The 25,126-nt window shown below is 39.9% G+C and overlaps 1 protein-coding gene across 6 annotated transcripts in view; it reads right to left on the reverse strand.

The window, feature by feature from the left end:
• Positions 1–1,473: 1,473 nt before the first annotated feature.
• LOC111249076 (uncharacterized) overlaps positions 1,474–25,126 on the reverse strand; it is a 97,930-nt gene continuing 74,277 nt past the window's right edge. For 4 of the 6 annotated variants that reach the window (XM_086986179.1, XM_022802420.2, XM_022802417.2 and 1 more), the window contains 6 exons: positions 10,215–10,301; positions 9,297–9,399; positions 8,985–9,022; positions 6,003–6,087; positions 5,032–5,492; positions 1,474–3,324 (listed from right to left, as the gene is read on the reverse strand). In XM_086986179.1, the coding sequence (XP_086842305.1) occupies positions 3,116–3,324; positions 5,032–5,492; positions 6,003–6,087; positions 8,985–9,022; positions 9,297–9,399; positions 10,215–10,301 (983 nt within the window). In that variant the 3' untranslated portion in view covers positions 1,474–3,115. Of the gene's footprint in view, positions 3,325–3,480; positions 4,303–5,031; positions 5,493–6,002; positions 6,088–8,984; positions 9,023–9,296; positions 9,400–10,214; positions 10,302–25,126 lie in introns of those variants that run through there. The other 2 variants (XM_022802418.2, XM_022802419.2) reach the window with 2 other exon arrangements.

Here is a 25,126-nt window from a genome sequence, read left to right on the forward strand (position 1 = left end):
ATTATCCAAGCCAAACTACTGCACGGTCAGCACAAATGTGGATTTAGTCCTGGCAGGCACAATTCCCTGGGACCTAAAAGCTGAAAGCGCATGCTTTATCACGATCTGACAGATGACGCGAAAGTCGAAGTCAAAAAATGTGGCAAAAAGAGTGTGAGACAATATTTAATTTAGCTCCGGGAACAACAACAAAGGACATCATTCCTAATATATAGGTCTAGATTGCACAACCCTGTGGAGAACCCAGTGAAAAGTTTAGCTACTAGTTTATCTCACACAGGTCTTCACGGATTAGAATGCGTTTCAGTGTGGTCTTTACAAAGCTGGTAAAGCATGTTTGGAAGATGCGATACACCATATGCTGGCGACCTGCGTTCACTAATACTAACGGGAGGCCCGTGACAGGATAAATGGGAATGTGGGAAACCGTCTGCGATTTCTGTCGTTCGATTATGAGAGCGTGGGGAAAAGGTGAGACCTTGGCAAAAGTCGGTGTTAAAAAAAGAACGAGTCGCGAAGCTACGTCTGAAACAACATGGCAGACGATGCTTTGTCAGATTTAAAGGACGCACGGAACGGACATACTCTTGTACAGGGGCTACCTTGTCTAATGAAATGGAGAACCTGACCAGATCGACCATGGGATGACGATAGTTACTCTCTCATATCAACTTTTCGATGAAGAATTAATGAGTAGTGTCTTAACGCGAACAGACCCGACCGGCGGGCTGAGCCTCCCATTCGGTCTATATGAGGTAGACATGATGCTCTGATGTCGAAGTCACATGTCAACCATACTTTCCCAACCCACAAAAAACTATATATATATATATATATATATATATATATATATATATGTATATATGTGACAGTGACTTGCATAGCGGGTCCTTAACCATCGTCGACAGACACTATTGCGCTTTTATGGACAAAATTGAGTCCATGAAACTAGCGTGTTCATAATATATAGAAAGATTGCGAAATATAAAGAAACAGATGCGACGTTACAAGCATACACACACATCCTTTTAGCAACGGAAATCCGCTAATTAGCTAGGTCTTTAGGCTATCCGCTCGAAATAATTTTGGGCTGAATTTATTGTGGGGTATGGTTATTAATAGAACCTCATGTTTTACATTGAAGTTATATCCATAGTGTTTCGTCTAAGATTTTTATTGCCTTATTTTGGCTTGGGTCCAGGAAGCTTTGTGATGACCTGTAGCAGCTTTCGATACGTGCTATCTAGCTGACCGCAGTTATTGCGTTCAATGAATCATTTTAGGTTATATTTTTTTTGGTTTCTTAGTATATTTGAATGTTATAGGAACACATGCGCATAATTATAAGAAGAATTAAAATTAGACTATTTAAGAAGGGTCAAAACAACTGAGGTGACGATTTTGTTGCCATCGAAACTTGGAACCTATATGCGCCTATTTAGTTCTATGAATCTAGTGAATAATAAAACGGCATTATAAGCACCTATATTATCAGGAACAAAATTTATTTCAAATTTTCTTTGAACTTTATTCAGCTATTGAAATATCTCGTACCTTGTTCGTGTATTCTGTGCGGAAGACACAGCAATGCACGAGTGAGCTTCTAAGAGCACTATTTATGAACAATTGTCAGAAACGGTATTTTCCTTCCAGGCTTCGAAGTGTTAAACCCCTAAAAAGTACATGATCGACAAGTGCTCCAGAACGCGGTTTCGGCACGCGGTCGAAGAATGGAAATCACTTAACATTTAGGAACTCAACGCGATATTGTTCGACGACGCTCTTCACTTGTGGACGACTGCTAAAATTCATAGACAGGCCATACAAAGGCAGAATGTTTAATCCTTAGGTTATAAGTAAGATAGTTTGCTACAATGGTCTTTTTCGAGAAGCGCGATTCTAGAGATATTTCTGTACAAGAAATAGCCCATGAAGTCGTAATGCATACGGACCAAAGTTCCGTTAACTGAAACTCTGGAACGAACTCTTCAATCGAGAAATTATGAAAATGTCCTATGTTTACGAATCGCTACCTTGCTCTATGCCTTATTAGAAACGTGGTACTTTTTTGACGAATTAAAGCCTCCCAACGCTAATTTCTTTATAATGAACGATATCGTCGACGGCGGGAGTGTCTGCGGTACTCATATGGGGATCCTTATTAATTCAATATTGAATAAGTTAATTAGAGTTTATCCTGACTCACTTAATAGGATAAAATCGATCGTGTTCCATGGACAGGTCGTATCATCAGTAAAACGTTCTCTAAACCACTCATACACAAATGATTCAATGCGACGCAGATGCTGTGTCCTAAAATGTCTATTAGAAATAAAAATATGATGGTATCGATATCGCTTCCCTTTGATTTTCATTTGATATTTTTAAGCTTTTAAGTATTGAGGCTCAGTTTGCCGAACTCAGGTAAATTGGGGAGGCTTATAAATTCCGCTCAACTGTTTTACGCTGACCTATGTACGTTCGATATTGGGCAAACGTAATTTACGTTTTATGCGCTCCAACAACAATTAACAGGTTGTTTTGTTGATGATGTAGTACTTGTTGACACTATATAATAGGAGCAACACCTTCGTCAACGGCAAACACAAATTATCGTATCAGTAATACGCTCAAGTCCGGCTGCTGTCAAAAACAAAATAGAGTTAGTCTTTGCTTTTTCGAGATCTTAAATCCGACCAGCTTCCCGAATCGGCCATCGTCAGCATCTAATAGGACAATAAATAGGCTAGAAGTCACCAGATTACAACTGAGCAAGCTCAGACCGAGGTCCTTGGTCATTCGCGGAAACATTGGTCTGCCCATTAGCCGCGCGAATTCTCAGCCTCTCTTACAACCGGGCTAGACTATGCTATTTTTCACTTGGCGATCGAAAACAGCTGCTATGCAGAGCTCGACGGACATTTCTACCTACATATTAAGTCGCATTTTCGAGGTCTGTTCTGTCTCTATTTTGCTTTTGACGGAATAACTTATAACAATACATCATACGCTAACACTGACTGAATTGCTGAGGTCTATTGGGCAATGAGCGATAGCAGCGTTAATGTCGGAAAAAATATTCCAAGAGCAGATTTTCTGACGACGATCAGTACTGTTATAGCGCTGTTGGTGGAAAAAGTTTAGTATGCGAAGATAGAATTCTGCTGTTACGAGCTATATGTTCGGGACGGATCGGCTCGATCATGCCTTCAGGATTTGGACGAGGCGTCATGTAGTCCATTACTAACTCCGGCTCGGAGTTAGTGAGAATAAAGAAACTGTCGCCACGGTTTCGTCGGACGATGACCACTACACAGACGCTTCCTGAAAAACAAAAACGACATGTATAATCCAGGTACCGTTTAACCCGGTTAGTCAAAACCCGTCTACCCTAAGCGTTCGTTGACTAACCTGCATGTTTCACTAGCTTCTTGAGTCGTACAATACTAAGCTTGCGCAGCAATGATTACCCTAGAGAGATAAAGTTCTTATGTAGATTTATTTATAAACAAGTCATTTTTAAAGTAACCAAATTCACGGTGATACGCTTGTTTAGCCAATATCTCTTTGACATACACAATATAGAAGAGATGTATGTGTTATGTATGCGTTAAAACAAAAACAACTTCCAAGCGATACAGATGAGGGCTACCGTTCCACAGAGAGCACCTTGCATGGGCCACTTTCTGCTATAATCTAGACTGCCCAAAGACATTCGGACGCAAGGCAGGCCCCCGCCAGACTCAGCCGGTCTGTCACGTTGTGGCCCTATAATATTGAGCTTGCGGAACATGTTCTGATTAGCCTTGCGTCGCAGGCTCTGTCCGCTGCGCGATCCTTAGTTTCATCTCTCACATATAGAAACGGCTATTTTGGAAGGTTACATGTTTTTGCACATTGTACCAGTAAACTTTTCAAAGCTTTATACCTTAAGTTCTTTAGTACCTATAATATGACTTCAATATCAGCATGAAAACGGGCGCATGGTTCCTTCATAATGGTGTATCCGAAAACACGATTTAAAGACATGCAGTATTTTCTACACTGTAGTATGTCCCAAGACCTGGCGGCGTGTTACCAGTAAAAATATGCTTGGCCTATCCTTGCATAGAAAGGAAAAAGGGAATCCCTGCATGGCAGATACAGTCTTGGCATGTGCCAGAACTCAAACTAGTCCGCACAAGTTCCGTCTATAGCTGACTACAGTTTTTATAGATTCACCGTAAGAAAGCGCTGTAGCTTCACGACGTGTGCAATGGATTGAGAATCTGTTTCTTATGGGGCAGAGCTGATCCAAGTTATCTAAAAGAATCCCAAAATAAACTTCGAATTAAATGTACACGATCTGTTCGGATACGAATGCGACATTTTTTTTTAAATGATATTGTTCAGTAGTTGTATGTCTTTAGTACGCCAGACGCGAAACGGCGTAACACATACTATCACTTTATCTATAACTGATTTTCGAACTATTTCCTAGTATTTTATGTATTGCTACCTTTAGGGTATGTTCTAGTGCTTTTTTAAAATTTCGAATGATTCTAGTTTTTATAACTTGCAAGTTACGGAATATAATAGGCAAATAACGTGACCACTACTAGCACCTACCTAGCACCAGGATATTGGTCCTTTTTGTATTTATTTAGAGGGAGAGCTAAGTGGGCTAGCATGTAAACTTGTCGAACTTGTTCGACTTTTTTTCTAACTTTTCAGATAATAAAAGTAACTGAAATAATCATAGAGAAATATAATAAATGTTGGATTTTAGATTGACTTAAATTTAAAAAAATATGGATATTCCTATCATATACACTAAATTATTGCACTATGCCGTTGTTGTAACTTTTAATTGGGTCCTTTTATAAATATATGAAATAAACTTTTATTACCTGTAAGAATGAATTCTGTCGGCAATATATAAATATGTAATATATAGGATTAAAATGCGACCAACTCATTTATTTTACAAGCTTTCAATCTCTTAGGCTTCTTTTTCCATTAAATGCTTGTTACTATAATGCCTTTACGTACCTATGATGGTTGCTAAGATCAGAGCAAGGCAGGCAAGACTTGCTGTTAAAAGTGGAGAATGAAACTTCTCATTGTCAGCATGCATGGACGGTGGGGGCGCGGGAAGAGGTGCTGCTAGCTTGGGGCGGGTCGGTGCTCTGGCTATGTTAAGGTGACGAAGTTTAGCTGAGCTGGTAACCATTGCCGCGGTGGCATTCGCATTTGTTGTGAAATTATCAAACTTCTCTAAACTCGTAGATGATGCGGACGCTTCAGTGATCGCGGACGGTTTTCTCGTGAAGAAGGCGAGGAAAGATTTGGTCGTGATATTGAGGGATGAAGTGCTTCCATGTGAAACAGAAGAGACATTTGCTAATACTGACGTGACACCCGTTGGACTTGAATACGTGACTAGAGGCGGTGCCTTTGTTGATGCCACTGGTTCAATAGACGTGGACGAGCGTGGTTCCAGTGTTGAACTTCTTGCAATACGAAGTTTTGTAAGTATTTCAATTGAACATCTTTCATGTAAATATAAGCCAGACTGTAATTTCCAGCCGATAGGTAGTATTATTAAAAGTTAAGTTACTATTAGCACATTGCAACTTGTGTAGGTACTTATCATCCCCTCCAAATTAAACTAAGTAGTGTACATTATGAATAATATATATATATATATATATATATATATATAGATATATATATATATATATATATACAAGACTGATTTTTACTTTTTACAATGAAAGGGTAACATTATGAGACGATCTTAAATTATATGGTAAAGTGTATACTCTTCGTCGGCAAGAAGAAACTGGTTCATCTTTACTTCAGATTTAAGCGACGGATACTAAGTGTTTTCGAATTATGCTGAAGTCTCTCTCACTTTATAAGCTATAATGATTAAGTGGACATGTGAAAGATGTATAGTAGGAGCTTTGAATGTGTTGCACATTCACTTGGAGTTTTAGTTTAGGCCATTTGCTTCATACCTGTCGGCCCCAACGGGGCTAGCGGACACTTCATCGCCACCGTAAAAGGGGTTGAAGGCGTACTCAACGATGTGTAAAATAGAGTCTGAAACAATTACATACAGGTTATTCGTAAGAGCTGATTTCAGTAATGTGCTGAAAACCTATATCGTTAAAGCTATATCGTTAGCAATGATATAAGTATTTCATTAATAAATATACATTAAAATATCCAATGTTTAATTTTCAGGAATTCATATTACGGCGGTCCAGTCGGAGCGGTGCAATAAATTATCAGCACGTGATACCTGTTTCTTCATTGTCGATTGTTACTATAGCTCTTTGAAGGGAGGTCCAGATAAGCCTAATAAGTGTCCTCGTAACAGGTCTATATTAGCGATGTCGAACGAACAGCTCCAGGTTCTGTCACGCTGAAATGACAGCTGGGCTAGCTTGGAAGATTCATACTTTATAGAGCAACAGTTATTTCAGGCCGTCGGAATAAACTGCCATTGGTTTTCATGAATTCGACCATTTAAGCATCGTCAGCTTTAAACGCGGCCTGAATCGCCCTTTGACATCAAAACAAACGTCCTCAAAGATTGAATGTTATATTGCAATCTGTTTTTAAATTATTATTTCAAATATTTAAAAGTTTGCGTTTATGAAACGTACTCTAAATTCGGAAGGGATACATACTAGTATCGCAACGGGCCAGCCATCAGTCGTTTTTGGCTTATTTTGATTTACTTCCTTAGGATTTAATAAAACTAATCCGATGTTATAGCGGCTGCATTTGCTCACGATCTTGAATTTATTATACAAGCATTATTATCGGCATTTATTCTACATGTTTCTAATGCTCTTGACTTCCTGTCCGGAAAAAAAGTAACTTATTCCAACTTTTTAAGGGCATAAGCTCACCAGGTACATAAAAATATTTCACAAACAAAAGAAATTAAGTGTTCTAAACAGGTGGTCTAGTTCTTGAGTGTCAATTTAACTGTTGATTCCCTGACACCAGTCGCGGGGCTAACTCTTCCATTCGTAATGGACATAAGTGTTCAATTTCTGAAAACCACAATATAAAAATGATCTTGCACTTAGTGCATTTCTCCACTCGGCGCTGAGCCAAAAAATCAATCGGAAAATCACTGGAATCGAATGATGCATCGATCACCGGGTGCGCTAACGACAGAAGCTTGCGTAAACGGTTCCAGTAGCTTACATTAAAGAAGTTAACATTACAAGAGACACTTCGCCTTCAACATTTTTGATGCGTAAACTTCAAACATAACACTCAGTTCGATTGAAATTAGGTGTCGAAAAAAAAAAGTTAGAAGAACGAATCGGAATGAAGAGGTAGACCTAATCATGTAGATCGTACCATGAACATCAGTGGAGATCAAATGCCCTCGGACATTGCCGCGATAAAGCCGAATCACACTCGTGAAGCTTTGTGTGAACCGAAAGTAGAACGGACATTGCAGGGATGACAAATTGTGATCCGATAAGTGTCCCAATTCGATCCATTCTGATTTTTATTTCTGAAGCTCGAAATAAACCTGAACGATGAACTTCACAGGTTCAATCTTGACGTCATGAGCTATTATCCGTATTGCGATTAGTGTTTGGAAGGCGTACTCTCAATTTACGTGTTTTTATTCAATTGATTTTAATTAACCTCGCACAGTAAGCCCACAATCCCATTTGGTTTAACTCCAAGCCCACTTTTGAAACTTGTCGCTTCGTTACATACGTTCGGTGGGTTGGCGGTAAACTTAAGTGAATTTTGATTCTTTGTTTCAGTAATTTTTTGATAATAATAAGCGACTGAACTGGTACACATTAGGTCTTCTGGCTTTCGATTCGATTAAATTGATTAAATCAAAATCGCTTCAAGTCCTATTAACAATATGTATGAATAAAAAAAGCATCCTAAAACAGGCTCCAAACAAAAATCATCTGTCCACGCAACATTATATCTAGTTTGAACTGTTATATATCACCGCGACACGGTAAGCTATGAACGTTAAAATACCATGCTTATATTGATTTGTCGCAAGATTATTTACAATAAAATTAATCATTTAAATGTAAAATAATTAAAAAGGGTAGTCTGGGCCGTGCTAAGTAGGTTAATGCATGTAAGAACATGTGCAAGTAACTAACTATGTAAAAGAATCATTTTTTAACCGATGCCATCGTGACACAGATTATTTAATTAAAGTCACACCTGAAGCAGCTGCTGTCGGAGAACGGTTGCGCGCTGTTGGGCTTCAGTTCCGAGCTTAAGTTGAATGAGAGTTGCTCAAACTATGTTCAAGAGTTCATTGTGATTATTGTATAACTATTACTGTTTTGCTGATTTGCTTGGTATTATTCGTTGGTCCCTGTTCAGCTTGTTGAATGCTGAATCATTACATAAAAGGCTCGTTCATCTAGGCGGCCTGAATGTCGAAGGGTCCCTTTCGAGAAGTCTTTCGACGTCGTCCGGCATATCTGAGATCGCCGGTAAAAAGCACCGTCTACTTTTTTGTACCCCTTTCCCCCGCGTCCTTTATCTGATCCCTTTTTTCTTGCACGTTTGTTTCGCCACCGAAAAGTGCGCAAATTTGGCGAAGTTGACAGCTTGGCAGGACAGCACGTACTCGTCAAATATTCGTACTAATAGCGGTTACTGTCAGTTGTCAAGAACGTGTGGTTCGCCGCTTGGACTTCGGGGTTCTCGTCGGGTCAGCGCTCCTTGTACCAGAGCCCGCTTAGAACTAGAGGATGGGGAGCGGCGACGCAGAGGTTGCGGCAAACACTTCATCTCTGTCTTTATTTGTGCTCGTGTTAGTGTATGAGCGTGTGTGCTGTCGCAAAGGGGCTGCCTTTATGCTTGCGCACCGCCTTTCCTATTTCGATATGTCTTATGCTACTCTACCTACGACGAACCTACTCTGTAAGAACGCAGTTCTTACTCGCTTAACAGGCTCTCACAAAACCATGAATACAAACCGTCGCTTTCGGTAGCGTTGTCCGCCGCTCCGGGAATTCTGTAAACACAACAACAACAACATATCATGTTTTTGTAAGAATACAGTGGCACTTTTGCGACGCTTATTTTTACGGCGCGACCTCCTTTGCTACTGCTCAAAGGTTTATCAAGGTTGGCAAAATGGACCGCCCTTTATCGTGTTTGTATGTGCACATCTGGTCCATAAACGTTTAATACGAAGCGAGAGTAAGCGATCAAATATAGCAGTCGCGGAAGCTGACGCTATGGACGTCTGTAGTAAAAGAGGAATCATGTTTTTAGTGTAGGCTAACATTGATGTTAACTCGATGGTTACTGCGTCTGCTGTTGTTATTATAGTTGGTATTGTTGTTACCCCATTCTTCACGACTCCTGGCGTTGCCATCGTTGACATAACTGAAAATAATTAATTTGGATATTTTATATTTGCGCAATGTAAAAAAGTACGGCTAAAAGAGATTTAATTTGAGAGCTTATGATAGCTTCGTGTTCATACATATAAAAATGATCCTGGACAATGCGATAGGCATATTGTAATATTTCGCTGAGTCGTTGATCAATGCAGCAGTACAAATGTCATTGATGGCCCTAAACCGAAGATGGCCTACTAAGTAACTTTTGCAGCTGAAAGTAGCTATCCAACCAAGGGCGCCTTTTTCCGACAGACACATCCTCTCTCTCAAAACTTCCAGGAATCTCGCATCTCTGTGCTTATCACACAGAGCACGAAATATTATTACAATTAATAAGCCCAGGAGAGCAATAACTGTCTAAGGCCATATTGCAATATTTATTATTTTTTTCGCTAACGAGCTACTTTCAGCATTTGATTACTCTATAGTTGAATGGTGGATTTACAATACTAAAAGAGCATTTGTAGTACTACTGATCAAGTGGAGTGACGAAACGGTTCGAAAGCAACTCTCTGAGTAGTTTGAGTGAAAAAAATCTGTGTTACTAGCTTCAGTAGACGATATTCATCGAGTCAGGACGAAGTGGACGAGTATGTTTCCAGATACGTCCCGCTGTACTTTTTTTTTTTTTTTTTTTTAACTTGTTTGCTAACTAAAGCCTCTTCTGTAGGTTTTGCATTACAGAACACAGGTATCGATACACATCTTGGTAGAGATTAGCGTTTTTTTTTTTCTTTTAGCTATCATTATCGGTGCTCGTCGTAAAAATACAAATCAGAAAACTGCTAACAGGCATACCCGACGTCGTAATCGTCTCCGGAGTCATCGTGGTGGCCTCTTCGGTAAGGAGAAACTCCACTGGAATTTTGTCAATGATATTGACGTCTGCAATGAAAAAAATAAACATATGATTTTAAAATTCACCGTGTCACACAGAACTTCTGAAAGTCACCTTTCCCATAGGCTAGTCCTGTTACTCCGCCAGGTATGAGCTGAGCAACTAGCCTGTGAATCTTAACGCTTTGTTCATTGTCTGTCGAGGGAATTAATGTTAGAATAACGAGAATCTTCATAATGCTATTTTTGTAAATTTATTTTTATTGCTTCAGCTTTCATGAAACAGTTTATTTTAGAAATTTAAGATACTTGCACACCGAGACATAACGCCTTATAGAAAAACAATGTCAGACAGGGAATATAAGCTTATGAGTCTCGTAACGCCTATCTAGTGATCTGCCGATGTAGAGGAACCTGCTTTTCTAAGCGCATAGTCCTACCTAATACTAAGGTGAGTATTAAGAATTTATAACTCTTCAATTTGCGATAGAGAAACTCTAGTTATAATAAATACTTATTGAGGTCATAAATAATTCGTCGGGACTTCTGTGCAAAACTGTCCAGTTAAATAGCTGATTTAGTGCACGGTGGCGTATCGAAGTTATTTTTATTATATCTTCGAGCTTGGAAGAGCAGGGAAGTATTCGGTGCGCGCCTGCGGAAGAGAGTCTGTGCATCCGGAAAGCTTTACGACAACAGAGAATGGAAACAGGAGTATTCAACCCTAGCGGCTACTGGCCAATTCAACAAAGTTTTTGGAGTTATTAAGGTGTCTTGCTTGAGAATAACAAGATAATTTAGCAGCTCAACTAGATATATAAGCTGAGATAATTTATTGCTAAATAAAAAGCTTTTGACGATATATTCTAGACAAATATTAGTATCCGATATTCTAGATGCCATTTATCAGATCTACATATTATAAAGGCAAGTATACTACACTTCATTTGTCTTTGATATTATACAGAGTTGCCAATTACCAGTTGTCTTTGGTTTGGAAGTATTGCCTTCATTCAGGAAAAACCTTTATTTAATCTTTAATAACTACTATGCTATATATTACTAAATTGTCTTCTTTATTTACCTATATATTTCAACCATTCGAACCATATGTATTTTGGTGTCAGTTCATCGAACTTGAATTTCTTCATTGCAACATTTCAAAGTTACTATAAGCAAATCGTTCAACAAGGTCACAACCGTAGGGGCTTTGGACGAGCGGCATTCGGAACAACTTCAGTAACGTAGACACAGTTCAAAATGTTTGAGGAATTCTCCAAACACATGGGCCCCGATACATTTTAGTACTATGTCCGCAGTCGGCGCCAAGGGGACGCTTTTCATCCAGGAGGACTGCTTCTTGATAGACTGACTGTGGCTACTGTGCTTTCGAGGAATGTCATATATGCGTGCCAAGCAAATACTCTACTCATTTCATTCATGACGCAAACTTCGGTGCTGGCGAATTTCGAGGGACTGGCGTAACTTCCCCGCAAATATCGGAGCTCAGACACGTCGAGCAAAAAGGAGGTTCGAAGTAAGTGATGGCGGGTGCAGAACGACGGAGAGGCTCCATGGACGTCTATCAATCGGCCGCAGAGGCTTCAGCTGCGGTAAGCAAGGTCATATCAGTAATCGATGTCTCATGCCGTGCCTTCATCGGGGCGTATAAACATGGCTGCCGATGACCTGTTTGTGGTCGAGATCAAACTCCATCGCGGAAAGGCAGTTGCCGCATTTGGCTATGGGCTGGACGTAAAAATCTACCGATGGCTGGTGGGTAACCTGGGCTCGCTGTAGATCGCAAAGTGCTTGGAGCCCGCATGCCTATACGATGCGCAGCGCACCCCGCTAACGGTTCCAGGGGAGTGCTTGACGTTGTGGTCTGTTTTTTTTTTAAGTAAACCACCCCACTCTTGCACTATAACGCAACTGGACGAGTTTTTAAGGACTTCAGCGGGTTCCCGTGTAGTGTTGTATGCACAGATGTGAAGGGTCCAGTGTCAAGTGCTGCCTACATTACCTTAATCGGATCACTCTAAGAGAATGAAGCGAGAGGGTGACCGAACCGTTTCTAGCTGTAACGGGTTGCATTCGCGGAGACGCAGGTCATGAGGTTCAAACTGTGCTGTGCAACGGCATTATTGAGTCCCAAACAACCCGTGGCCTTTTCCAGGAGTTTTGGTAAAGAAAAAACCAGAACGCAGTACTACGTTTTTACATCAGCTATCGAAAACGGGACGTACGTTTATGCGGTGTTTCGACTAATGAAAACGGGAAAGCACGTTTCTGCATCGACTACCGCCGGCTAAATTCCACCATAAAGCGAGCTTTGTACGACGTTTAACGTGAACGTCAGTAGGTTTTTGCTAGGGGCAGTGCTACGCAGACTGCCGTTTGGCTTATATCGAGGCTAGATACAATTTCCGAGACCGAACGCTTAGGATTGTACGAGTTGTTTAAGAATGCCGATCGTATTTGTGTGGGTGACATTTCAAGGTTGTTACTGGCAATGTTCTATTAATAACCTGAAGGAAAAACGAACCTTTATTGCTAAGTTTACGCGATGGACTCTGGCCTTCCAGAAATAATTCTTTTTTCGATGTAACGCTTTGCTGTACTACTATGCATTGTGTTACCAAAAAGTTATATCTCCGTCCGTTATGTAAGATGTTTATAGGCGCCTTCAGCAACTGTCATTAGTTAGTTAGGAGAAGGACATCGTTTTGCTGCAAACAAATGAGAAGGATATTCAGCTTATAAATGTGATCGTAATACGTTTGACAGACATTATTGAAGGTCATTTACTTTATTCATCCAATTTTGTCTAATTCCTGTAATGATGTTCGAGTAAGTTTCAAGATAAATACATTTTTCCTCCAAACGCAATATCTACTCAAATACGTTTAGAAAGGTAGGTTCTACTCTATGCTGGATTGTGTGTCTGCGCAACATATTTCTTTGTTGGCACAGCCGCGTTCTAGCGAAAATTTCAATCTACTTTAGTCGATAATATTTTTACACCCGCTGTGTCCTTTCGTATATGGGGCAAATAAGAAGGTCATCTGCGCGTATAGTCTATGAACTGGACCATTATTTGCATTCTCTTAGCATAATGTGGTGACCAAAACCATAGAAAATGAAAAAAAAAACGGGAATGCGACTTTGAGGCTGTCCACTAAACGGCTCTAGGTTCCAACGCGCTTGGCTCTGACTTTACAGAAATACGACCTCAAGGTCCTCCATAGGAAGAGTTCCGCCAACGCCAATGTGGACGCTTTTTCGCGCCTGACCGTTCCGTTAGTACAGAGCGGCGTCCTATAGTTGCTAAATTAGGAGAAGGGTTTTACGTCCGTATGTCTGTACTCAAGGTCGACCTGGCCTACCGGGTCAAGGTAAAGGAAACGCTGTTCCAAGTTCGATTTGTTCGAAGTTTCTTCGATATTCGGAGTTTATTCGAAGGTGCATGGCAGGCTAAGCTCGTATGTTACTCGAACGGACATGATAGACCAGGTTCATAGGTTACTCGGAGGGGTGTAACATGCTATGTTCGTAGTCTATTTGGAGGGCATGATAGGCGAAGACGTTAGAACGCATTATTATTATTGCAAGAGCGCGGAGTTTTTATTAGGCCCGAGCTTGTGGCGCCGGAAGTCCGAAAAGCTAGCCTAACTCAAGGTCTGACGGCAGTGTAATTGAGACTCAGAGCGGCGCAATACGCTTGAATCGGTGCCGACTCTGCACCGCCTTTCTGGAGGTTGAGGTAGGTTCTAGGCGATAAAATCTTCCAAATCTCTGTCTTGGTCGGCCATTGCCGTTTTATTCGGCTCGTGCCGGTCCGGAAAGTAACATCGGGCCGTAATCCGAGCGCTGAAAGCTGCTTCTGGCAGTGGTTTTCCGCGGGTTTCAATGCCATTGTGACGGACACCGCGACCTGCTTCATATCGCGGTAGGCTACAAACCACCTTCAGCAGAGACATTGTTCCCTCGAGTAACTTTTAAGAACTTTCTCTATTTCCAAAACAGGATCTAGCGCCGGGTCAACTAAAGCACTAGTCTGTCGACGGAAAAATCCTGTTAGCTTTTGACACACTCTATAACGCATGTTTTTAGCATTGAGATAATAATAAATAAATAAGTTATTTCGCTAGTGGCAAGCCAAAGTGCGTCGACATACTTTGCTCTATTTTGTTATATCTAGATGATGACCTTGGCTCTTGGTAATTTATGGCACATGTAGCCGACCACTAACTCTAGCGATTCGAGCTGCACGTATACGTTTTTCAGATACATTCTTTCGCTGGCCTTGTTTCAACATACTCGCAAAACTTCCAGTGTTTCATTAAAAAGATTCTACTTATTGTGGATTCATTTGTAGCAACGAAATGTAGCGGATCATGTGACGAAAACTTAGTTGAAAAGGTCTCTTATTATTTGATTTTTTGAGCAGAACAAAGCATTGTAGAAATTAAATGTTAGGTGTGGTAACCAACTTATCGCTAGCTCTTTCACGTATTATACAATCTACTGGAGGACAATTATAAAAATAGTTATTATAATTACATGGTGTTTTTCTCAGCAGCACAGTCGACAAACAGACGCAATAATAGCCGGGTCAGGCCTAGTCAGGCCTAGCCTAACTGTAAATAGTGACTCCAAGCACAGGACTTAAAACAAGGAGTCAGGCCCTAAAGCACTTAATGGACCTATCGAGGCTTCTAAGAGCACGAAGTGACGGATGCCTTTGTGTGCAGCTGGTTTTTCTTCGTCTTTGAGTTTAACTCCTTTGGCGGATCTCCTTAGGCGACCTCCAGCGGAATGTTGCCATAGCAAAGTTGCTGTCCTTATACAAGGTCCGCCTCCTCTATCCAGGTACGCTGTTTAGGCACTATCGAGCGACCGGTTTCGCTGTTGTTCTTCGAAATCACCGAAATCTCTCAACGCGATTGCCTCCAGTGCAGCGGCTGTGAAAAAAGGATTGCGTCTTTGGCGAAAGGACTCTTATCACCTGACTATTCTTCACTTTGATTTGCTTTTACGGTGTCTTAAATTGAGGTCAGCATTTTTGTACACTTCAACCAAAAAGACCGACGTACCATACAGCAAATGGGTTTTACCAGTTGGCACAATTGGGGCCAGCTGGTTTGGTAAACAACGTGTGAAACGGAATCAAGCAAAATCAAATACTGATTTAATTCACGTAGTTTTCATGCAGAAAACTGCGTGCAGCAATTGGAAGAAAGTCGCGTGAAAATACACTTAGCTATTATTAAATAAAAATTAGATATTAGAATATATCATCGTTCTGACATTTTGATATATACGTTCTGTTCAGGTCAATAGGTCGTCTGCATGAATTGCCGCATCAAAAATATATATATGAAGTAGCTGAATGTTTGATGTTTTTATATTCCTATCGCTATTGCGCCTCGGGAAACACGTTCCCAAGGTTTGTCGACACTAGCCGAAGATTTTCTTCGCGTACCTAAGAAGTCGACTAATTATCATTTCCTAAAAAGACGATCCATTTGAAATATTAGTACGCTTCTTTGTTCGATCATATATGTCGGCCAGCATATATATCATTAGTCTACTGAAATTCGTTGGAGGAGTATCACGGAATCAAGCAGTGAACAGAACCGCTTGAAATAGAAGCTTAGCAAGATCAAAATAAAGAAACAACCTATTAGTCATTGCTCCGCATACACAGATGCAGAATAAGCCTGTATAAATCTACTGATCAGGTAACATTTGGTCCGCAGCTTGCTCCGGCAGGAACGTTCTTCGTTTCGAAAGAGACGAAAATATTCATAAGTAGCGCGTAATGTATGGCGCTATCAAAGCTCTAAATTTGTTCCCCTTTTGTCGTCTCCAACTTTCTGTTTGGTATCAAATCAAATTCAATAGTCGTGCTTTACAAACTCATTAATTATTATTAAAGGAAGTTGAATTTGGTCGTCTAAAATAGATACAGAGTTAAAAACCATCGAATGGCAACGCTGAAATTTGGGAAGATGAAGCTGTACGATTCGATCAGTCGTAAATCGCGTATTCTAAACGTATCGAATACTTTGTTGTCGCCAGCTCCTTGTGGATGTGCCATCACACGCCTAGATACTAAGCATGACCGGTAGTATTTCAGTGAAATCGGAAAGAAGGTTTATATTTGACAATGCTGATATTGCAGGGTTCTCTAAGGGTTCACCTTTATTAATAGTAATCCCGGATCCAGGTGGCTGTCGTCACGAAGAACCTGACCGAATATATGCCGAACTATAAACAGCTACGTACAAACGTCTATTTACCGCTTGTTTGCACACGTCCCAGACTCTGCAGACGCGTCGGACTTTCCGAAACCCAGTTCAATCAAAGTACCTACAGCAAATTTAAAGCTGGCCATAAATCTCTTTGATTACTGCAAAATTATTATCAAAATTAAAACAAAAAAAAAAAAAGAAATTTTTTTAAAACTTAATTTCTTAACCGCTCAAATGTAAGAAAATAATAACAATGTAAAAACATTTACGCTTCGTTGAAAAATGTGCCCTGTAGTATTCTTCAAAAAAAAACAAAAGTTCATATTCAACTTGCCTTAACTAGAACTTCATTTTTTGAAATCTGGCTACCGTTTCACATGACGCACAAGTTCTCAACCGTTCGAAAAATATCTGCCAAAAAAAAGGCTCTTTGTCCACGGTAGCATAAAATTTACTCTTCTCAGACATGTCGTTTTCACCACGATGGTTTTAATCAAATCAAATCCTGTCGTCTGTTTTAGATATTGCGCTGAATGTGACAGTTACAGATGCCAACCATACCGAGGCCTCTTAAATGCAACAATCTGTTACACAGGTGATCTAGTGCCGCCGATGGCTGAACAGCTAACTACCCGACGTGAAATTGTTTCCCAAATGTATCACATCGGAGAAACGCGATTCAAGATGGCGGAAAGAGCACACACACATTTGTCAGCAGTAATAACGACAGCCGACGTCAATGCAGACGAACGTTAACTTGGAACTTCTTTCCCGGTAGGGTGCTCGTAATTGTAAGCTATGGCTTACAGTTATCCATATAACGTTAATAAACAATCGCATTACGTCCGCTCGACTGTTCTTGTTACGGATATATTTAGTACACCATTGTTATTTCCCTACAAAGATAATAACAGCGCAATGCATATCAATGCTGCTATATTGATGCCCCGTTCAATTTTAGAGTGACCTTTGTTTAATTTATATCACACTGCAGAACTGCTTATTTGCACGTTAAATATAAACGTCTTTACGAGAGTAAATAATCAATATGTATATATTAAAAAGGTACTAACTAAATGGTAGCGTATTGTGTCTCTAGGTGCGAATTTATGCTTCAGTTGCCGAGGGTCAATCTAAAGCTAGTTTGTATTATAAATTAACTATTATATCTTCATTACTAAAAATACACATGAGTATCAGTAAAGCAAATATCTGAATAATTTAGCATCATCATGCCACTGTTCGTTCCTTTTGCAGTAGGTTTATCTAGCCGCAAATCTGCTAGTGCACAATGGAGGCCTTGTGCAGATCTGTCTCGCAATGACACAGTTTGTTGTGACTGGCAAAGTACGCGTATGAGCTAATCACCGTGTCCAACGCAGTCTCCTGGAAGCTTTGCCCCTGCCACCCGGCACCTTCATCAGTACCGGTAAAACTCTAAAACAACTGAATCCGTCCGCTTAACGAGAAAGGTGACCCAGTAGTGTAGATGACGTTTCGTTACGTCCTACCATAGCTTCTTTAAGTAACGCCTAGGAACTGGGCAGGGTCATGGAGTCGGCTGATCGATATATCGTAAATACGAGCGTAAGGCGCTGAGTGAAACCTCTAAAAGGAAAATACATTTTCTATGATACGTGAAATCCCGTGAAATGATCGATCCTTAGTAATGTTTAGGCTATCCATTCTCTCAATACCTAACATCAATATCTGCAATAAACGTCAAAAGCAAAATAAAAACGGAGCCAGGTAACCGTAGTGGGAAACTGTTTGTTTCCTATATAATTTCACGAATAACGAAAGCGAAAGCACGTCATTGATGGAGACAACTGAACATCGCTTCACAGCGTCAGTGACTAAAGGCTATTGCAGGCCACATTCGTTTCTTTGTAATCGATTGTAGCTGCTGTCCTGACCAGCGGCAATCGACCTATAGTAGGACCAGGCTAACGGTGCCGCTTTCTTACCGCTCGGCGGCATTCGGGGTTCGGATGGCGGGTAGAAGGGCTAGCGAAGTCCGACCACGAGGTTAATTAGAAATTCGTGGCCGAGATATTATTTCGATAAAACGCTGCGCAATTTTTCTATAGGGTTCGGTCAATTATTGGATTGTTGAAAAAGTACTGACTGATAAAAGGGGAAGACTTACTCCCTTCGGCTTTAAAGTCACGTACCTCAGCTCAATAGGAGTCGCGTTGCCGTCACTCGACAGCAGTAGGATATGTTATCGTCAGAATGGCTTTTATCAGACTTGAAAATGACCAAAAAGTATGCAATAAAATAGCAGCACCTGGCAATTTGTTACGATAAGAAAAGCACGGCCCATAAAAAATTGTCCTATTTTTGTTTAATATGCAATACTGGAAAAAGTAGCCTAAGTATGGTTGTGTTCCTTTCGTAGAAGGTTTCGATATAAAATATTATCATATTATTACAAAACATGAGCAAGACTGACACGTCTCTAGCAAGAGAGCAAGCAGTTAATCTTAAATAGTTTTGAATTACTTCAGAAAGAATGGCTGCGAAAGAATTTTTTCGTGTTACACAAAATAACTTACTCGATCATACTTCTGTTTTCAATTCTACAGAAACGCCAGTAAAAATACAATAATATGTAAAAAAAAAATCTCTTGCAAAGCCTAATCTGACATGAAAAGAAAGTTATGCTATGAATTTGGCGAGATTCGAAAGGAATCGTGTAATATAAGTTACTGTCACTTAGCTTGGCTAAACAATTGATGCGGACTACCACTGTCAATAACTAATAAAGTTACAACAAGCCATTGAAAAAATTGGTTGGATTTAGTGAACAGTCCTCCATCATGACCACGCCAGACCCCATTCGTCTTTAGCTACCTACTACGGCAAAAATTGAAAGAACTTGGACGGAAGATTTCAACGCGTCCGTTGATAACTCAAATCTTGTATCATCCGACCACCATTTGCGTATACCGTGTTAACAGGTATTAATTTCGTTGAGAGGGAAGGTTTGCAAAAATCACTTGTCACAAATTTTCGTCTAGAACCGACAGAAGCTCTACATTAATGAAATTATGAAGAATGCCGGAAAAAAATCATCAACGAACGTGGCCAGTTTCTACTGTAGGCTATTTTCTCTAGGACCTTGTATATATGTAGAAATAATCCAAAGCCACAATGTATGCATTTGTTGCGAGACGAAATCTAGTTACCTTTGTGTACGACATTGAATGCCCCTCAGCTAAGATTCTCCAGCACCAACGCCTACAATGTAGATCCGTTTATCGCGTTTTCAAGGTTCATACGGCAGCCTTAACAATGAATAGCTCCAGAAGAACTAGATTACAACAAATACAAAAGTACTACAAGGGCACCAAAGAATGTTTCTCTTTTATTTGATGGATTTGAAATTTCTCGGAATCAATGGGTACGAAACAGAACCGTAGTTTCAGGTCAAATCAGGAATATGTCACAAATTAAATGAGAGTTGTCTGAGTTCAAAAACTGCTTGTAAAGGTAACCTGACATGAAAAGTTGGGCACAATCCGTTACAAAGTTACGGAACGCCAAACGCATAAGTTGATGCCGGATTTCATACTTAATAATTCATTTATCTATATCATGAGATTTGACTTATGAGCAACTATTAGAACAGCCAAAATATTTTCAAAAGATTGCTATATTTTTTTAAATGTTCTTCTAAAATTAATATTTCATAAATGCTATCTCTATAGCATATTGGGATTTCTGACCAAGTGTTTTAATAGGGCTCTAGAGATAAATGAAAATCCATATCAATTCATATTCATACGTATTACTTATGTCGAAGTACCTAAACCTACTTTCATTCCGCATCTCTATTTAGTATCAGGCCACCTTTAAAACACTCTCAACTATTACGTTTGTTGGGCCTGCCGATACGTTTCAAAGATAGATTTCTTAATCGTTAATTAAAAGGGCAGTTACTAGATAATGGCTTTATCCACATGAAACCGATAAAATCCAGGTACTTACAAACCTTGGTGGAAGTCGTATTGCGCTTTATATCAGCACCGGAACTTATGATTCTGGTGCTTACGCTGCAATGCCTATTCCACCTATTCCCAGCAAACGCAATAGTCCGCGTGTGGCCAGTTAACATTTAGAGAATTATATAGATATGAACATTCTGATTAGTTGTTTCAAGCTGGCACTTTTTACTGTGAACTGCGTTCGATCATTCCTAAAATATCGGCACGTACGCTTGCGTCAATCAATCAATCAATCAATCAATGGGCCGCTCTGATTCAGCCTGTCAAGAGGTGTCTTCTACGAATTGACTCACTGGTTCAAAACTGTGACGTGGTAAAGTATAGTTTTTGCAATAGGTCGCTAGTGGCATTGCTTGCGACATGTCTCGATGTATCATTAAAATAACAAATCTCGTCACCTGTTAAAACAGGCCTTGTCCTAGCGCACCCTAGGCCTAAGACAATACAGAAGAAACCCGAAAGTAATTTCTTGAGCGTGTAAGATTAATGTTAATTGGCCACTGGCTCAGCTGGGAGCTTGTTCCGTAAGATGGTTAAAAATTCAATTCATTAATTAGCGTATTAACCTGTTTTACCTCAACAATTGTTTGTATCAAGATTGCTAACAAGCATGTGTGTATACTCACTGTATCAGCGATCATCGCAGCAAGTGTTGTCATATGTTATAATTTATAAAAATAAACAGTATTTCTACGAAGATCTATAACGAAAAGCGCTGATCCCATAAGCGATCAGCATCTTTCACTTGTTCAACAGATCGTTGTTTCTTATACTAAACGTAACCTAGTAAGATATATATTTTATATCGCTCAAGACAGAATAAAAAAAAATATGTGGTTATGTGATTGATTTCCGGTATAGTACTGGTTAGTTCTGAGGCCTGACCATATATTCATTTAAATTCTAGTTATGAGAAATTAAAATAATGGTAATAACGCCATAAAGTCACGTTTAAGTTAGCAAGGGGGTGGGCAAGTTCAACAACACTGACAATGAAGAGTCTTCTAAATGAGCCTGCCAGCGTCTCTAAGCGGACTCTAATAACATAGTGCTAAAACAATTTTGATGAAGTTACAAGACGGAAATCCTTTAGCAGACGTTGTCATCCTGAACGATTTCGTCCCATCATAGGTTTTGGCCCTGTGTGAAGTATAATGCCGTAGATACGGAGCTGACTGAAAAAAGTTTCGAATCCTTGAAGTGCTTCTAATTCGTAAAGCAACAATTCGATCACAGGTGCCCTAGGGTGATACATTCTGTTCCTTGTTTTGGCTTGACCAGCAATTTGTAATTCAGAATTTCGAGTACTGTTAGGATAATGATTAGTGGTTAAAAAAGTGGTTAAAAAAGGGCACCTCACGAATTTTCTATCTATCGAAGCTGCTCAAGAACGAGCCAGTGTAACTACCCTCTTTTCGTCCAAACTAATTTTCCTTCGGCTGCCTCGCAATTGAAACACCCAAGATTAGTCGGGACGGACAGAACAAACAAGCTAATTCTAAGTAGGACTAATGGAATTAAATAGTGTTTACAGAAAACTAAGCTCAATCAATCTCTGGCTGGGGGGCTATGCGTTGTTTTTGGATAAGCAACGTTACAATTGCTTCTTTCTGGGTACAAAATTGTGATGGCGCTCATGAAGTATTCTCTTCATCAAACTCAAGACAAATCAGTATTCGTCGGTTCAAAGCTGAGTCTAGTTGAACCGAAGGTATGTTTTTTGGATGGATTACCAGGTACCGTTCGAGGAGCGTATTAATTATATCACTTATTGCCATTATTATCCATATGAGCATGATGGCAATATATATATATATATATATATGTACACTGGAAAATGAATTGATGCGTAAAGCAAAAAGGCAAACAACATGGGGGAAAACTTTGGCGGGCTGTTTGTCGTAGCAGGCATGTGCGGACACAGGCGCTACTTCTGGCACTACCCGAAGCCCACAGTAAAACCACACAGACTCGTAATGGGATGTGTGTATCTCTTTCACAATGTTCACCAAAGATAAGCCGTTAGCTAATCTCTTCACCCCATACAACGCGTCAACGGTATGAAATCCAGCTTACGTTATTGCTGGTTTTCACGAAGCTTACGAAATGAAGCAGACCAGAATATCTTAAGGTTTGGGTTTTGGGGTTTCAAAAACTCATCAGAATGGCTCAATAAGCGTTTCTAAGTCATTTTAATGGTCGTTCTGAAGAAAAGAAGGTCGATTGTCGACCGGATCGTCCAGATACGTTGCAAAAGTTCACTTCTTAGCCATTCCTTCAGACGGCTTCATACAGTGTATCAAGCCCCAGTTTCGAAACTAGACCGCTTCATATGTCTCCAGTTGAGTGGCTCAATCCACTACCACTTTACTATTATAGGGTACGCTGATCTATCGGGTACGTACCTGAATCACCCTAATCCAAATGAGCATATCCATGCGAAGTTGCAGACTCTACGGTTGAACACAACATGGACAACATTTTGCAAGAATTACGTATACGCTTATTCGCACTCGCCATATAAAATAGCAAGACTATACAACTCTGATAATATAGGATAATATTAAGTTCAGTCGTCGGTAAAATGAATTTATATTATATTTATCTGTAGAAAAATTTTGATTAAATACTAAAGGGGCATTGTAGCGAAGTAAACACTTTATAGGGAATGTATTGAAAGCCGACGTTATAGCTCTTCTTAGGCGCTTCTATACATACTAACATAGATCAAGGAAGGACTTTTCGTACTACCTTCGGTGCAATATATTTGTAAAGCCAAAACCCCAATTTTTCCTTTAGAATAATTAAATGTCACTTTAGGATGCATAGGAAAGGCGTAGGTGAACAAGTGCATCGTTCTGGGGTACGATGCCGATCAGGAACATAGGTCGTCAAGGTGATTTTCGAGTGCGTGCAAGAACGTCTTGTCTATAACACTGAAAAATATGATCGAGCCAAATGAGTATCTAGTTCATTCATTTGAGTACGTCCTATATTATATATAAGTATTACACCTGGCCAAAGTTCGCTATAAATCAACATAAAATTAAGTTACTAAAAAATAACGATACTGACCGATTACAAAATCTGTCGGATGCTGTTGTTATACATGTAGTGCTAAGTATCCTATGCGTTTCGATCAGGGTAATTCTTGTAAATAATACAGTGGTATAATTAATGTGTGGATGGATGACATGAGCGTGACTTGGCAAATATAATATGCTGCTATGCCCTTTTGCTTGTAACTTTTCGGTAGATAAATTACCGATAACTTAGCCACTTCGTCTACAGGAAACATAGAATCAAGCATAGCTCTGCTGCTCTTCTCAGTTCGCTCGTGTTCCTTCTGTCTGTCATCCTATAATTATACATTACGCGCGTATCATTAACTAGGACTGGCCCCAAGGCCACGGATTGCGGGCGTGCTTCTTCCCCCATTCTAACTGAGCACATAACGTCCTTGATTTGTCGATACTGCAAACTGAGTAGCTGATTATCGATCACTCGTTTACATTATCGACTCGGTCACGGACCAGCCGCAACTGTTTTCAAACTATCCCTTAGATCAAGTATGTTACCACTGACAGGGAGGACGTAAGGACCTTCCTATTCATAAGGCTATAGGATGAAAACTCCATGTCAAAAAAAAACACATATCATATATAGACTATGGACTAGCAACTATACCCGCTCTATGAACAAGCATCCATTATCATAGATAAGAGACGGCAAGAGGTATCGAGAAAATGCTAAAAAACTATCACTTACAATGTTTATTACTGTCATCTGTATCTTTTCCTAAGACCAATGATAATATACACAGTTATAGAAAATAAATAGCCCTACTAAATACTCGCACAGTGTGGTAACAAAGGAAATACCTTTTTTTTTTTTTTTTTTTTTTTTTCTTTCAGAGTACATGTATGTTAGACGCTCTTAATATATGAATTGCTAGGAAAGGGTTCATGTATACATAGATAGAACATGTAACAAAAGTATTTGTAGTGTTTCAGTGTCACCCGTAAAGGGAGTAATGAATTCGGGAACGCGTTCACTATATCCGTAGCGTTTTGCAGGACTAGTAACGCTTCAACCTATCGTTATAAAAATGCCATTTCGCATTTTAGAACGTACAATATCAAGTATGAAACGCAAGAAAGATTAATCCTGTATTTCAAAATGGCGCCATATTGTAACGATACGGTGTTTTTTTTACGGTGTTGAAGATACATCTGTCCCTTGCAAAATGTTGAAACTCAAACTTTTCACTTGGATATCGTCACCAGGGACGATCTGCTGTAGGCCATGGGATATCGGAAAATTCGTTTGGTTTACGATGCAATGCATTGGGAATACAGTGCTTTCGTTAACTTTTTTGTTGAGATCGTGAATGACCTCTTACAAAGGTGAATGATGAGAAGGTGTAGGGTGCGACGGTGGGGCCAATCGATCTCATTGATATTTGCATTCAGGTTGGTGCATGTAAAATTGATAAGGTCATATATTCGGACAAATGGGGAATCCTGATTTTTCGGGGACCAAAAACGGAGACGGAGAGCGGTGGCTTTCCTCGCTCGAGGGTTTCAACAGTGGTCAATTACTATAC

Source organism: Varroa destructor, unplaced genomic scaffold, assembly GCF_002443255.2.
Source record: "Varroa destructor unplaced genomic scaffold, Vdes_3.0 BEIS01000004.1, whole genome shotgun sequence".
Taxonomy (NCBI): domain Eukaryota; kingdom Metazoa; phylum Arthropoda; class Arachnida; order Mesostigmata; family Varroidae; genus Varroa; species Varroa destructor.